The 17021-nt window shown below is 47.0% G+C and overlaps 1 protein-coding gene across 1 annotated transcript in view; it reads left to right on the forward strand.

Moving 5' to 3' along the window:
- The first annotated feature begins 862 nt into the window (after positions 1 to 862).
- Positions 863 to 17021, forward strand: part of LOC105904639 (immunoglobulin superfamily member 3-like) — a 155649-nt gene continuing 139490 nt past the window's right edge. Inside the window, 1 exon segment of the mRNA XM_031582787.2 lies at positions 863 to 2371. Within this exon segment, the coding sequence (XP_031438647.1) occupies positions 2332 to 2371 (40 nt within the window). The 5' untranslated portion in view covers positions 863 to 2331.

The raw sequence follows: 17021 nt of genomic DNA on the forward strand, positions 1-17021 counted from the left end.
GTTGTAGTTGTGCCGTGATTTTCTGTATATTTAGGCTTGTCTCAGGTTTAAAAATAATTATTCAAACAAAGTAGTTAACTAATGAATCATACCTACACAGTTTTTAATATTGCAGTCGACTCAAATTAATAGGATTATTGTGTGTTTTTGACATTCCAATTAGCATCACCTCATCTTTGCTCACAATTAGTGTTGCTGAGTTGTCATTGATGAAATGCTGCTTTACCAGAGTGTGCATTTGTTGTGTTGTGTTAAGAGTGGGAAAGTCAGGATGTAGCATTTCATTGTAAATTGCACACATTTTCAAGATGGCCCAAAAATATTGGGTGATGATTTTGAGGGCTCCCTTTGAATAGGTGTAGCCCTTAGCATTATTAATCTGGCCCTGCTGTAGGCTCACATCGGTCGTTTGATCTGACAAACCTTAATGCCCTTCTATGGTATTACATTAATCTTTCTGTCAAACAATAACATGCAGGCTTACATAGCCTATCTCACAATATCAGTGACAAAACCGTTAAATCAGGACATTAGTGCGCCTGTTTTCTGATGGAATAATCCGTTTGTTTACCGATGTGGTGAAAGCTTCCTTTTTAGCTGAGATTGTATGTATAGTTTCAAGAGCCTACTATCGGCTACTGTTGACCTCTGGCTTGATATTTAGTTTGTTCGTAAAATGTAGAAGCATATATTTCACTAAGGTAAGTATTTTACAGATGTGAAGACGGCCGTTCTTGGAGGCAACGTTAATGTTTAACGGGCACTTTTGGACAGCCCTCACTGAATATTTAAGTAACCCACGCCTTCCACCTGCTTTGCTTGGGAAGACCCTTATTTGTGCATTCGGGAGGAGTTACCAGTCTTGTCACCTCCTAGTAGGCGGTTCTCTGGGAAGAAACAACGACGTGGGTTCACTTTTGAAATTGAAGGAGTACGGCGAGCGTCCTGCAAGCCAACGAGGAAATGAAATATTTGTTTGGGAATTCCGTCGGCACCACCACCTTGGGGCTTCAATCGTAGAGAAGTTTGGAGATTTGGAAACGTGTTGAGCAGACACGTCGGAGGGTGTTTAGACTACCTTGCATTTGCTGCGCACGCATTTATCAATAACCTTACTGCAGCGCAGGGGCAAAGTGTGACAACAGCGTGCTATTTGAAGGGTGCTTTACAAGGTTATAAATCGAAGGTGAACCAAACCAGACTGTGCAACGCATCTGAGACACTGGAGAGATTTGTGAGTCTCCATTTTTTCCCCAGTAATATATGTTTTATTGACAAACAACAGACACAGTCTACCGCGTGAGAAGCTTGCATTGTGGCCGGTGGGAGAAGAAAGTTACCGCCCATTGTCCGGAGTTTTTTTTATTTTTTTCATGGGGCAGACTAACATCGGCCACTGACCATTAGCCCGCACTCTATGCCCTGACGGCACCCTACAGCCGCTTGGATTTGATTTTGCTGTGGTTGTTCATGAAAATCATTCGGATGAATCTGCAGAAGCTCAGCCCGTGGACTTTCGCGTAGGGGCTGAACATTTTTCGTCACTTTAACATAAGCACGATTCTTAAGAAATATCCCAACGCACATGAATTGCGTTTTATGATCGAGTTTGTCTTCAATTGTCATCCCAAAGTGGCAAGAGCGGTCGTGAAAGTGAAAATGGGCTGGGCCGTCTAGCTCTCTTTGTGGGGGCATCATCTTTTATATGACAGAGGAGAGATTTCTGAAGGTGATAGCGGTGAGAAGCATCGCCCGTGGTCGCTCTCGCTGTCTGCAGCCTTAGCACCCCGAGCAAGTCGCGGCTTCCTATGCAGGATAGAGATTGTATCAATGTGTTGGATTACAAGAGCGGATTCCGTGCCTCATGATTTAAGCCTGCTATCTGGACTCTCTGAACTGAGCTAATTTTCTCTCCGCGTAGGCTCAGACGCTATCCTACGAACATTACGAAACCTGCGCCGTGGGTTGCAACACTCTTGGATAAAGGGAATTATTTTTGATAACCGTAAGACACCGGGAACGTGTTGTAGCTTGGTAGCTGGATTAGACTTGTCCTCCTATCACGACTCCTGAGGCAGCAGAAGCGTATTCGAGGGTCGGATTTTCTCTGTTGTTTTGGAGACCATATTTTGGAGCATACACCGTCGTTTGGAGAACAATTAGTCTACATATTGCATACGACCTGAGGTCCAAACAGGTGTGTCCCAATTAAATCTCCCTTCGGAGCCACTGGACGAGGCTCAGTTTTTGGAAGTTTCACTGCTGCCTGCCGAAGACGGATATACAACTTTCGTTAGACTATCAATCTGCGAAGGAGAGAGGAGAACCAGAATGGGCTTTCGAACGCTTGTGATAGCGTGTGTGCTTTTAGGTAAGAGGCATGTTTATTTTTACGCACCAGTTTATTTTTCAAGTCTTGCTCTCGCAGTCTGCTACACAGTCATTGTGTGTACTCAGGAGTCCAAATTATTTCTTGCAAATATACGACTGTTGGGCGACTGAATTCCCTCTTCCTTTTAACTTGGACTTGTTGCTGTTTAGAGGTTATGTTTTGAATATACACGAAGGTTTGTGTTTGTAGGGGTTGCTTTGCGTTAGCTGGAATGGTTGCAGAGTTTAACCCTATATGTGTACAGTCGCTTCGCAATGCCATTGTAATCGTAGGCTACTTTTTACAAAAGCTCATTTACGTCGGTTAGATGTGCTATCATCCCTTGCCGACTCAATCAATAGTCAACTTAACCATAATGTAAATGTTACTAGACAACAGCCGTTTCCTTAATGGCCTATACTAAAGACACATCTTTAGGTGTGTGTCCCAATTATTATCCATTAGGATGTCATACTCAATGCTTTTATTCCAGCGCTGGAAATGGCTTTCAAAGTGACACACTGGCTATTCATCACCATGTAGTGTTACTTGAGTATGATAAACGGATGACTCCCTATTACGTGGCTTTTTTTGAGGGGAGGTGGACTTGCAACAACCTACATGCCACACAAAAGCAAATAAAACCATACAAGGAGTCTATCTTGTCTTTTAAATGGAACTTTCCAGACATGAACCAGTGATCTCCGTGAATAAACGTATAAAAATGCCTTTGTGGATTTGGGAACGGTTTAAAGTAGCAAAATTGCTCTCTTCAAAGTACTAGATTCAGACAGACTAATTAAAAAACGGCTCCTCAGCTCCTTTTAGTTTCCCATTGCTCTATATGTCAGCTTTTTTCGCCAGGCGTGATACCGCCACCATGGCGAACTAACCATGCAGCTGGAAACACGCAGTAATTAGGCTTGGGACGTTAGGATTTGTATTCCCTTGATGATTCATTCCACGTAGAACTGTGATTTGATGTACATTTCCAGACAGATACAGAGAAAACAGTCACCCTTACGAGCAATGAGTCACATCTCCGCACCTGGAAACCGTATACCTGCATGACGTCACCTGCCCGTATCCCCTACCACGATGTGCGTTGCTTAGTTGCTAAATCAGCACTGGCGCAGAGAAGGCAGTGCCGGTGTGTCATAACAGATGTCTACCCATAACAGCTGTTTTTGGGTCAAAGATTTGAGCACACCCCCCCCTTTTTTCTGTTATTGATCTCTGTCGGTCATTTATCCGTGTTTATGAGTGTGAGAGTGTTTTAGGTAGGGGAAGGGCAGTGCTGTAAGTGGGCTTTGGTGCTGATGTAGGTTAATGTAACATGAAGCCCTGAGCTTCTTTTGTCAGATTAACCCCCCTGCTGACCGAAGCCCCCCAATCTATGTAAAAAACTGGGTGATCTGTGTCAAAACGCCCCAATACCATTGTCTTTAATCAACACACACACACACACACACACACACACACACACACACACACACACACACACACACTCTGTCACATTAAATCCCCAGTAAAGCTCTAAATCACCAGTTATCACAATCTGTAAATAACACTGACACACAGATACGCTTGCATGCAGAAAACCCTTTTATGACTGTTAAAGATTCAGGTTTCAGGTTTTGCCTATGAATTTACATATCATTTTACTCATCACACATGTACACACAGTCATCTTCCCTTTCTCCCTCTCCCTCTCTCCTCCCTAAACAAACAACAGATGGGCCTTCTTTCCTGGACAAGAGGCATGTTAGTTATGCTAGGAAGGGGGGGGCAGATTGGGGTGAGAATGGAGCTTTGCCCACGGTTGGCTTTCATGGCGTCCGCAGGATTTGTCATCTGTTTGCCCGTCCTACCCTTTCATCTCCGCTCTTTGTAGCCCAACAGCTTCTTTCAGGCCAGCGTTTTTTTTTCTTTTTGTTTCTTTTTCTTTCCTTTCTTAAACGAAATCTCTACCATTAAGTATCACAGACACGCTAATTTGTGGTCCTGCACGGCCTAAGGCTTTGCCTGTTGTGGTCAACTGGATTAGAGACACAGAATGCATTGCCATGATGACACAGGAGGGTTTTAATCACACACACACACACACACAGGCACACACACACACACACACACACACACAGGCACACACACACACGCAGGCACAGTGCACATTTCCAGGAAATGTGCCCCTAGTCACCACAATGGAGAAAGACCCGTGAGGTTGTGAGTCAAATTACAAGGCTATCCCCTATGGAGCTGCCACTGAAGGAACATTAACTAGCTGAGCACCATAAGATCACAGGCTTGGCTCTGGAGGATGAAGTGTCAACTAGGCAAGGTAGTCTGATAGGCAAGGTAGTGAGATGATATTAAGGGAGAGAGGGAGAAACGAAGGGCAAAAACAACATGACAGGGCAGACAAGATCCTTGGTTCACAGCTGGTGGCAAAATAATATTTTATTTATTTTTTTGTATCTTTTCTCCCCTTCTCTCCCTCCCCTCTCCCACCCCTCCTCTTGATGCTCTCTCTGTTGCCTAAATCTGCTTGTGTAAACAGCGGGACGGGGCACAAAGGCTCGCCTCATTTGCACATGGCTTAAAGGCCCACAGCCATGAAGAAGAAGCCTCAAAGGAGATGAGTTTTTTTTTTTTTAAAGGTACTCGTAAGAGATTGGTTTGAGAGAAACGGAGCGGAGAGGGTGGGAGATGGAGGGAGAGAGAGAGGGAGCGACAGAGTGAGAGTGACGGAGAACAGGAGAGACGCAAAGCACAGATGATTTCATGCCAGGGGTATAATGCCTGAAGCCTTTATTAATATCCCCCCCTCTCAGACACACACACACACACACACACACCCACATACTCACACACACACACCCACATACTCACCGCCACCTACCCACCTAGTCTCTCCCACTGACTGAAGCACCTTTATCCCTGGCTTAAGATACCCCCCCCCCCCCCACACACACCCTCACACACCCACACATGCTGGTTTTAATAAAGGAAGGCTGCCTGTGAGAAGCTCCATCAGGGCTGACTGTGGAGCGCTGTAATGACATTCTCTCGCATTAGCACCAGCACCTCATTTAGCACGGCTGTAGCTCTTCAGTGCTCTTCAGGCCCTCCACCATCCCATAATCCTTTGCTGGGCCGGCGGGGGTGGGGAGGGGGGGGGGTGGCAGCCAAGGATGATCTTTCTTTTTTAGGGGAGCGTGAATTGGGTCATCAAACGGCAATGGGCCGGCAGTTTGCATATGCTTAGCGGACAGTCTCAGACCAATTGGGGACTAGTAATTCTTTACCTAATTTGTTTTCAGGTCGTTAGCCTGTTCGTTCGGACCGGTGTTAGTGTGTCTACTGATGTGTGTTGGTGTGTAGGCTACTTGGTTTGTGTGTTCTATGTTGTTCTAGGCTCATCGGAGTACACCTCTGGTCTTCCTCACCAACACGTACTGTATGAGGGATGTGCTTGTGTCTAGGAGTTCTGTTGGAAAATGAATCATGCTGAGGTGTGTGTGTGTGTGTGTGTGAGGGAGCAAACTAAGTTTAGCAGTTTGTTTATTGCTGTTCCTGCATCACGCTGTGTTGTGTGTGTGTGTGTGTGTGTGTGTGTGCCGTTAGCCGTTAGTTCATAGTCATTCCCGGATCATGCTGAGCTGTGAACACACAACACAGGCAGACAGTTCTGTCCAGAGGGTATTTTTTTGCAGATTAGTCGAATTTCTGCACAACGGCGTGTGGAATGCCAGCACTGTGTTAGGTGCTCTCTCTGGGTCTCTCTCATGTTCTTTCACACACGCAGGCACACACACATATACACACACACACACATGTACGCACACACTCTCTCTCCCTCCTTTTTACCTTCTCTCTCTCTCTCTGTGTCTCTCCATCTCTCACCCATCAAACCATTGCTTTGGACCAGTGAGTGAAAATAATCTCTTGCCTGCCTGTTTGTGAGGGACCTGTACATTTTTTTTATTTTAGTTTTGTTTATGCCTTTTCATAATTGCCAGAACATTAGGCAAACGTTACAAGAGTGTCGTGTGTGCTTGTGTGTGTGTCTGTGGATTCTCAGCTGTTTGACTTCCAGACAACCTTAGCCTTGGCCCCGTGCAGACATATTTAGACTGAGCCCACAGGACTCCAGACAGCGTCATACACACACACACTATCTGTCATGTCAGCCTGTGTATATCTGCACGCATTCATGACATTCTTCTGATGTGTGTGTGTGTGTGTTTTTGTGTGTGTTTGTGTGTGTCCATTTCCCATTACCATTTGAGTTTGGGAATAAAAAGGCTATTTGTTCTATCTGCTGAAGTGCATCTGTTTGCATTCAGTGCATTCTGCAAGAGAAGCACAATGATTGCATGTGCAGTTTATATGTGGTTTATGCCTTGTGGGCTTCTTCAAGACAGTGTATGCTGTGTGTGTGTGTGTGTGTGTGTGTGTGTCCATGTAGGCTGTGTGTGTGTGTGTGTGTGGTTGAGATTTAAATGGGTGTAGCTGTAGACCTTCACGTGTGTGTATCCTGTTCTTGATAATGTGTGTTTAATGTTTTGTTTGCACAGGCATTTTGTGTATGTGCTTGTGCGTGCCAAGTCTTTTATATGTGTGTGTGTGTGTGTGATCGAGTTTATTTATTTTTAAGTTTTCCATAAGGGCTGTGTGTTTTTGCCTGTGTTTACCCTTCTCCGTAAGGGGCAGTTTTGCACTTGGCTAGACGGATGCTGAGGGGGTATCTTACTGTCTTTGTTTAGCTCGTGAGTGGCTCAAACGCACTTGGAAGGAGTGAAAAAAACAAAATGATAACAAACTTTTGGCATAGTCAGTTAGTAGACCAGATCAATATGATAACCTCCAGGAATGTTTCTATACACCGTGCTTGTGTGTGTGTGTGTGTGTGTGTTTTGTTTTTGGGTAAATTAAAGGTCAGACCTTCTTCTGGGATATTGTTTGAAAAGGAAATGTTTCCTGTTTCATTATCACACTGAACTGCACCCCACCCTCCCCTCTCCCTTACTCTTCCTGAGTCATCTGCTGCTGGGCTTTATCATTCCGTAGGGAAGGACTCCTCCCGTACCGCCGACACACACTGATTCAGTCCATTGCGCTCCCATACCAGTTCAAACCGGTATCTTCCTCCATCACTGCAGAATCTGAGAAGAGGAGGGAAAACCCATCGTTAGGCCATCACCTGGTGTGTACGCGCGGTCATCAGCGTGGGGTAATGTTGCAAGACCTTTGCCTCGGGGTGCTGGAGGAAACGTATTGCCTTATTAGCTACTTGATTAGAACATGCCCCCGTTTCTCCCCCTGTTGTCCATGTCAGGCCTAGCGCTCTTAGATGTAGCCTGCCGGCGAGGCTCGCTTTGCAGCCCACTTGATTTGTTTATGACTAAGCCAGTCGGTGAGGTCATTTCATTTCGAGTAGGAGTAGGAGGAGGAGGAGGAGGTCAGGCGGAATGTTCCTTTGAACAGAGATGTCACCCTTTGAATCGCAGGCCGTCACAATGCATGACCGTTGATCTCTTTGTGCGTGTCTGTTTGTGTGCACACCGGCTTTTGTGAAATGGCAGTTGTCCGCTTGTTTGAAGTAACAACATCAGGTTTGTGTGTGTGTATGTGTGTGTGTGTGTGTGCGTGTGTGTGTGTCTCCATGTCTGTTTTTCTTGTGTGTCTGCCTGAGGGCCTGCTCACTCTCTGATTAGGTCTTAACTAGTTAAAAGCCCAGCTACTGGTTTTTCTATAGATAACTGCCATTTCACCTAGCCTGTGGGCATCTTGGGGAACTTCCCCTAGCCACGCTCCGACTAAGGCTTTGGCTTGTTGCCTGCGGCAGTGGAAGGTCAGAGAGAAGCATTAGCTGGAGCCAAAAAAACCTTCAGGCTCCTTACAGTAAAAAAAACATTAAAAAATGTCCTGTGACGCACTGCTATCAGCACTGGGCGCTAATGAGAATGATTGGCATTGGGGCACTCAGATGGTTTTCCTCATGTGTACAGCTGACGCGTTCATGTGATGAGTTATTGGACACAGGATTCTTAACTGGCATCTGGTGGCAATGGTAGTCCCTCTCCATTTGACTCCTAGAGTGCTGGTCAAGTCAAATGCCTGCCTGAGGATGGTCTTTCCGGAGAACGCCTGGTATGCGCATTTGTCAGGGCGTCGCTACACTAGAAAGGCTGCCCATCGAACAGCTGAGTACACACCCCCCTAATGTAGCCTGCTCGTCTCCTTTCACACACCTCAAACACACACCCCTCTGCAAACACCCCCCCTCCCCCCCCACACACACACACACACCCCCACACACGAACATAAAGATCACAAAACGTTTGAATCTAGCCTGTCATTACCTGATAGTTTGACCCGCGCTCTGTGGTACAGCCTTATGTTTGTTGTGCATATTTAGCATTTTTTCAGATCCAGCATATGTGGAGCCCACAGTCAGTGTCTCACGTCAGATGCTCTAGTCCTCCCTCATCACTTACTGTACTGCTGTAGAAGGAGTCTGTCTCTGGCAGCCTGGCCGTGGGCTCTTAAGTGAGCCCTTTTAGACAGGGCTACGTCCTACATGTGCCTTAAGTGTTTTAGTAGGCACTTAACACTGAACAGTGCAGTATTGTACAGGCATGTGTTTTGATCAGTAGGTGTGTGTGCACTGGGTATTGAAGCCCATGACCTTGGTGAGCATCTTGCTGTAATCCCCCTTGAGCCACAGGAACACATATCTGGCGTCGGAAGCCGAACCCAAGAGAAGGTGGGAGTGGGAGTGGGAGTGGGAGGGTTGGGTGGAGGTCACACCAATGTGGGAAGCCCCGGCTCATGTGGCTGTTAAGGTAGAAACCCGCCTCGCCTGAGCGAACAGGAGAGGAGAGGAGAGGAGAGGAGGCAGAGCTGAGTGAAGAGGAGAGGAGAGAGGAGAGAGGAGAGAGGAGAGAGGAGAGAGGAGAGAGGAGAGGAGGAGAGGAGGAGAGGAGGAGAGAGGAGAGAGGAGAGGAGAGAGGAGAGGAGAGAGGAGAGGAGAGAGGAGAGGAGGCGAGGCAGAGCTGAGTGAAAAGGAGAGAAGAACAGCAGTCAATCAGCCATCCTGCTCTAGCAGGGCTTAATTAAATCCAGTCAGATTGCTGCTATCTGATTTCTGCTCTTCTCTAGAACAAAAGAAAGGGATTGGAGATGGGAGGGGTGTGTGTGTGTGTGTGTGTGTTTGTGTTAGCTGGTTGTTGGGGGTGGAGGCTGTGTAGAGTGGCACTTTGTGTGTCTGTTGTTTTTTTTCTTCCTTTTTTTGAGATGACGTTTCAGTCTTAATGCACGAATGACTGACAATCAAACAGACAGCAAAAAAGCCTGTTTGAAGACACTAATTAATAGTTAATTAGTTTCCTTTCCAATCTGTGGCTAAACGGGCAAACATGCGGAGAGAAAGACGGCTTGACTTTTTTCCTCGTTTTGTTTTTTTTTCCACTTGGAGCGGCCCTCTAAAAGCTGTCATTCACACAAGCCATTCAAGTGTGTTGGCAGAATTTGTAATTACAGAAGTTTTACGGTTGTGACTCACAGAAGTTCTGTTGATGTGCTTGGATGAGTAAGTGAGTGTGTGTGGGTTTTGTGCTCCAGTCCTCTGATTATGTTTGTGTTTTCTCACTTTCTCACTGTGTTTAGTGAGATTATGAATTTCCAATTAGATTTGTGTATGTACTATGTTTTGTTTGAAGGGCGCAAGCTCTGTTTTTCTATTCCACTCCACCCGCATGTTTATATGTTTCTCGCTATCTGTGTGTGTGTCTGTCCGTCTCTGTGTCTGTGTGCCTGTCTGTCTCGCTGTCTGAGTGTCTGTCTGTCTGCCAGTCTATCTGTTCATTTGTCTGTGTTTGTTCTAACACCCAGCACGTACAATCCGTAATGGACGGCGATGGGCAAATCTCCAAGGAGGGCTCTCTCCCTCTCTCCCTCTCCCTACCTCTCTGGGTTGTGGGCACAGACAAGAGAGACAGAGGATGAATGAAAGGAACGGGAGGGAAGAGGAGCGGAGCACAAAAGAGAGAGCAGGGGTAGCAGGTGTTTGTGTTCAGCCCAGACCAGACACTTTAGGGACCAGACACCCCTCGCCAAGTGGGGCCCAGGATGATGCTGGGGATGATGGGGGTTGGGGGCACTCGTTAGTGACCGGGCGAGCAAACTGGCCATAAACACTAAATTTTTAAATATGTCCATCGGAATAATGGACAGTTGGGTTGGGTGGGGTGGGGTAGGGGGGGTGTCAGCTGTACCCCATGTGCTAAATTATTCAGTGGTTCAGGCGGGATGGAGCTGTGTGGAGATACGGAGATGAGAGATGGATGGATGGGGGGGTTGATGGGGGCTGAGAGGGAGAATCGGTGCCTCCGGCAAAGTGCGCTCAGAGTACTCTGCTTGCTTTATGACTCATCTCCATGAGTTTATATGTACACACACAATATCTCTCACAAACACGCACACACGCAGGCACCTATACTCAAACCGACACACACACGTAGCATACTCAAACCGACATACACACACACACACACACACACACACACACGCACCTATACTCAAACCGACATACACACACACACACCTATACTCAAACCGACATACACACACACACACCTATACTCAAACCGACACACACACACACCTATACTCAAACCGACATACAGAAACGATCTTTCTTTTGTAAATAAGCAAACAGATGCACACATGTACACATTGATTTCCACCATGTACATAATGAAACACACACACACACACACACACACACACACACACACAGGGAGACAATTACTTAGACTTGCACAAAAATTTACGCAGACACAAGCACACAATTACTTAGGCCCTGCCCTGTTTTTGCGAAAGCTGAGAGGTTTTGTTGCATTTCGGCCTTGCGTCCACATGACGACAGCGTTTTCGGGGCATGAAAAGGCATACTTTTGAAATTGGGTTCCAGAGTGAAGACTTTTGAAAACCGTTACGTTGCTTTATCCAATCACGTTTCATTCCCTCTGAAGCTGGCCCGCCCTCCAAAGCCTCCACCATGTCCGCAGTGGCAATGAATAGAAAATCTTTTTTTGAGTGTCAGACACATCATGGCTATCAGGCAATTTGTTCCATTTCTTCGAGGAGGACATAATCTACCGAAAACATCAGCGGCCAAAGCCTTTTGTGGGTTTGTTTGATAGTGATGCTGAATGCTAGCAACCTGTTTGCCCAAACCACGATTTGCAGTGGTCTGCTAATGTGCCATTGCTTTGATAATAATCTTGTTTAGTTTTAGGCTATAACTTGCAGCAGAGGTTATGCAAGATATGTGAACTTAAAACGACCTAGCTAGCAGCAGCGTTTTCACTCGCTTTTGCGTTTCTGTGTGGATTTTGATGAGGTTCTCAAAATGATGATGTGTGGTTGGGAAACTTTGAAATGCAAAATGCAAAGAAAAAAAACATGGGTTTGAAAAACATTCCGTTGTGATGTGTGTGAGTGTGAGTGTGACACGCACAGGCACAGGCACACGCACACACGCACACACGCACACACGCACACACGCACACACGCACACACACACACACACACACACACACACACACACACACACACACACACACACACACACACACACACACAGTGTACCCCCTCCCACTGCGTGCTGTCTGTGGCCTGTGCAGCTGTGCTGAGCCGGCTGCTGCTGCTGCTGCTTGTGGTGGTGGTGCTGCTCCTGGAGCCCCAGGTGGGGTCAAGCGTACGGTGGCCCACAGGGATCATAAATCACCAGCCGTTAACATGCTCCTGGCACATATGTAATGGAGGACGCCCAGCTCCTGATGGGACAGGGTCTGGTGGAGTGGGGGCAGGTATTAGAGGGGAAGGCGGCTGTCTCTCTCTACCTCTTTCTTTCTTTCTTTCTTTCGCCCTCTCTCTCTCTCTCTCACTCTCCCGCTATCTCTCCCCCTCCCTCCCCCTCATCTCTCCCTTTCTCTCTCTCTCCCTCCCCCCTTCCCCCTCTCTCTCTCCATCTCTCATGTTCCGAGGCAGGAGCAGTGAAACATGGGCCGACGCGGTGATGAACGGAGGCCTGCTTGTGATTTGTGGTCGGGGGGCTTGTCGGGCGGACTGAGTGGAGACAGGGGCCTGGAGGTTGTTTGAGGAGAAAGTGGTGAAAGGAGAGGGAAAGCTAGAGAGGGAGAGAGGGATGAAGGAAAGCTAGAGAGGGAGAGAGGGATGAAGGAAAGCTAGAGAGGGAGAGAAGGATGAAATAAAGGGAGGGTAGAGGCTGGGGGGGGGGGGGGGGGGGGTGTTTTGGCAGAAGGGTTTTCTTTTTTGGCAGGGGTTGGGTGGAGTTTTTTGTGTGTTTGTTGTTGTGGTGTGTGTGTGTGTGTGTGTGTGTGTGTGTGTGTGTGTGTGTGTGTGTGTGTGTGTGTGTGTGTGTGTGTGTGTGTGTGTGTGTGTGTGGAACAGCAGAAACAGAGGGGTGTGTAGGTTTGGGGCAATGTGGATTTTTCTTTTTCAGTTATTTTTTTTCTTTTCTTTTTTCATTTGTTCTGCCCGTTCTTTCCCTTTCTCTCTCTCCCTCTCTCTGTTTTTCGCCCACTGTAAAACCAGCCAGTGGAACACAGAGATTAATATTGATCCCGGATTAAATGAATGAGTAAATTAGAGAGGTGGGATCAATGGTGTGCCTTTAACACCTACACCGCCACTGAAGCAACATCCGTCATTAGCTACTTCTATCCAACCCCCCAGCACTGGTCTTGCCACTATTGAGTGAAGCGGCTAAATGATAGCGGGTGAAGTATGCTAATTTCCATGCCTTGCCAATGGCCTCTCTTGTTCTCTGTCAGTTTGGGGGGAAAAAAGGATGAATCCCTGAGATTTGTCTTGATGAGTTTCAGTGGTGGAGGTGATGCCATCAGTAACCGACGGCGACGGGGTGAGAAAGACACAAAGAAGCCGTCGACTACAAAGACACACGCAGCACGTTCATGGCGTCTGTTTAAATCCTAGGGGTCTGCTTATAGAGGCTGTCATTTGTCCTGACACTGAACTAAGAGGGAATTTCCTGTGTATTCTTTCAAAATGTAATCATCAGGCTTGGTCCACTTTAGACTGCCACTGCTCTGCTGCTGCTACTGCTGCTACTAGTACTACTACTGCTGCTGCTACTGCTGCTGCTGCTACTACTGTTACTACTACTACTGCTACTACTACTACTACTACTGTTACCACTACTGCTACTACTGTTACTACTACTACTACTGGTACTACTACTACTGTTACTACTACTGCTACTACTACTACTGTTACTACTGCTACTGCTACTGCTGCTGCTACAACTACTGTTACTACTACTACTGCTGCTGCTACTGCTACTACTGCTGCTGCTACTACTACTACTGCTGCTGCTGCTACTACTACTGCTACAACTACTACTGTTACTACTACTGCTACTACTACTACTACTGTTACTACTGCTACTACTGTTACTACTACTACTGCTGCTGCTACTGCTACTACTGCTGCTGCTACTACTACTACTACTGCTGCTGCTGCTACTACTACTGCTACAACTACTACTGTTACTACTACTGCTACTACTACTACTACTGTTACTACTGCTACTACTGTTACTACTACTACTACAACTACTACTGTTACTACTACTGCTACTACTACTACTGCTGCTGCTACTACTACTGCTCCTGCTACTACTACTACTACTGCTACTACTACTACTACTGTTACTACTGCTACTACTGTTACTACTACTACTACAACTACTACTGTTACTACTACTGCTACTACTACTACTGCTGCTGCTACTACTAGTACTGCTGCTACTACTACTACTACTGTTACTACTACTGCTCCTGCTACTACTACTACTACTGCTACTACTACTACTACTGTTACTACTGCTACTACTGTTACTACTACTGCTCCTGCTACTACTACTACTACTGCTACTACTACTACTACTGTTACTACTGCTACTACTACTACTACTACAACTACTACTGTTACTACTACTGCTACTTCTACTGCTGCTGCTACTACTTCCACTTCCACTTCTGCCACTGAATTGAGTGGAGATCTGTCAAGACCAGTCCCAATCCCAATGTCCACCTTGGCTTAAGAGACCCGGTGTGAGAAATCTGATGATAATGTCACATTTTTAATGAAAATGTGATGGATTACTACACCCACCCCTCACACACACACACACACACACACACACACACACACACACACCCCTCCACACACACACACCACTCCTTTTAAAAGCCAAACCTGGGGGGTTTGGTGAGAGAAGGAGGGACACAGAAAGATGGACAGAGAGAGAAAGATGTATATATGAGAGAGAGAGAGAGAGAGAGAGAGAGAGAGAGAGAGAGAGAGAGAGAGAGAGAGAGAGAGAGAGAGAGAGAGAGAGAGAGAGAGAGAGAGAGAGAGAGAGAGAGAGAGAGAGAGAGAGAGAGAGAGAGAGAGAGAGAGAGAGAGAGAGAGAGAGAGAGAGAGAGAACAAGAGTGAGGTACAGAGAAAAGAGAATGAGCAAATGAGAGAGAGAGAGGAAACAAGAGGGAGAACAAAGAGAATGAGAGAGTGGTGGAGGAGACTGCTGGCCATCCACCTCACCTCCACCTCCATCTTGTCATGGATGAAGGAGGAGGAGGCGGAGGAGTAGGAGGAGGTGGCAGCAGTGGGCTGAGAGTGAGAGAGAGAGGCTCGGTGCGGTGAGGTGTGTGTGTGTGTGTGTGTGTGTGTGTGTGTGTGGGGTGGTGGTGTGAGGAGACCAACTCATGGGTTATTAATGGCCGACAAGCAGAGCTATTAGAGGCAGCCGGCCCTCACAGGAGAACACTGCCACTGGCGTGAGAGCGCCGCTGAGAACATAACACGTGTGTGTGTGTGTGTGTGTGTGTGTGTTTGTGTGAAGAGAGAGTTTGCGTGTGTGTGTGTGTAAGAGGGAGCGAGAGAAAGTGCTGATTTTGTTTGCTTTGTGAGGTGTGTGTGTGTGCCGCTCTTCGTAAGGTTTCATTTGTGACTGTGTGTGTCATTGGCTTTGATGTTGTGTGTGTTTGGCGAGGGTTGTGGTATGTGTGTATAGATCTTCCCTCCGTTGCAGGTGCTCTTGTCATGTTTGCCTTATGATCATACATGTCCCTTTGAAGCTGCATGTAGGTGGCTCTGTGGTAAACCCGTGATACCCGTGTGTGTGTGTGTGTGTGTGTGTGTGTGTGTGTGTGTGTGTGTGTCTTTACAAACCTACTGTACTCTACTCTACAAATCCATCCTGAACATGAATGTGGCCTTTTCACACTTTCCAGTTATTAATGGCCCTTCCTGCTGTTACTACAATGGCTGTTCATGTGAAGTATTTATGTTGGCACTAAGAGGATGCTTCACATGTGAAATACCTCTGAGGTAATAGCCTTGTTTCCTGTGTGTGTTGAGGGAACATGACCTTAGACCAGGGGTGTAAATTGCAGGTCATGCAATCTGCCTCGCTATGAAGGATGCTCTCACGCCCCCTCCAACAAAAACACTTCCAGAAACAAGGGCCATGTAGGACAGTGTGAGATATTGTGTGTGTGTGTGTGTGTGTGTGTGTGTGTGTGTTGAGTCTATGGGAGAGAGTGAAATCAGGTGTGTGGCCTGTTGAGAATGCCTGCTGGACATGAGGCCTGGTTTGTGGCCTCACACACACACACACACACACGCTGTCTGTGAAGTGGACCGTGGTACAGAACCACCTGTTCTCCATATCCCGAGGCTGTTGTGCTTATTTGGGCGCGGGGAGGCTGTGGAGGCCTGGGGCCATGGAGCTCAGCAGTGGGCCCTAAATCACAGAACACACCGCAGCACAGTGCCCAGCACCACCACGCTACGCAGGCCAAGGAGATGATGGATGGAGGGAGAGAGAATGAGATAGGAGTGAGAGGGAGGGAGAGACGGAGAGAGATGGGGGTTTGTTATGTGGAGAGAAGGAGAGAGAAAAAGAGAGAGGTAGGGATTTGCCGACATAGACACTGATATGGAGCATTAGAGAGAGGGAGAGAGAGAGAGAGATGGGGGGGTGTTATGTTATGTAGAGAAGAGAGCAGAGGAGAGTAGATGAGTATTTGAGGTTGAGTGGGAGGAGAGATCAGTGGGCTGAGAAGGAGAAGAGACTGAAAGAGAGAGAGAGACTGAAAGAGAGAGACTGAAAGAGATAGACAGAGAGAGAGAGGGCAACGCTGGGATTGAGATGGAAAAATGGATCTAGATGGGTAGATGGCTGGACGAGAGATGGATTAGGGGTGTGTGTGTGTGTGTGTGTGTGTGTGTGTGAGGGGGTAGGGCTGCATAGAAAGATGCATGATGGTGTATGTTTGGTGCATGGAGAGGGGGGGTGTGAGTTTAAGTAGAGAGAGTTATGGGGGGGGGGTGCTTGAAGATGTTCAGTCAGTGCTGTAAGACTGCAGACTGTTGTTGTGTTATGTTTGTTTGGAGATATACTGACAACGAGAGAGAGAGAGAGAGGAAATTGAAGAAAGGATGTAGAGAGAGCTTGAAGATGGGACAGGATGGGGAAAAAAGGAAAGTAGGGATTTTGGCTGTAAGATAGAGGCAGAGATGGCACCAGAA

The sequence above is a fragment of the Clupea harengus genome, chromosome 2 (assembly GCF_900700415.2).
Source record: "Clupea harengus chromosome 2, Ch_v2.0.2, whole genome shotgun sequence".
NCBI lineage: Eukaryota > Metazoa > Chordata > Actinopteri > Clupeiformes > Clupeidae > Clupea > Clupea harengus.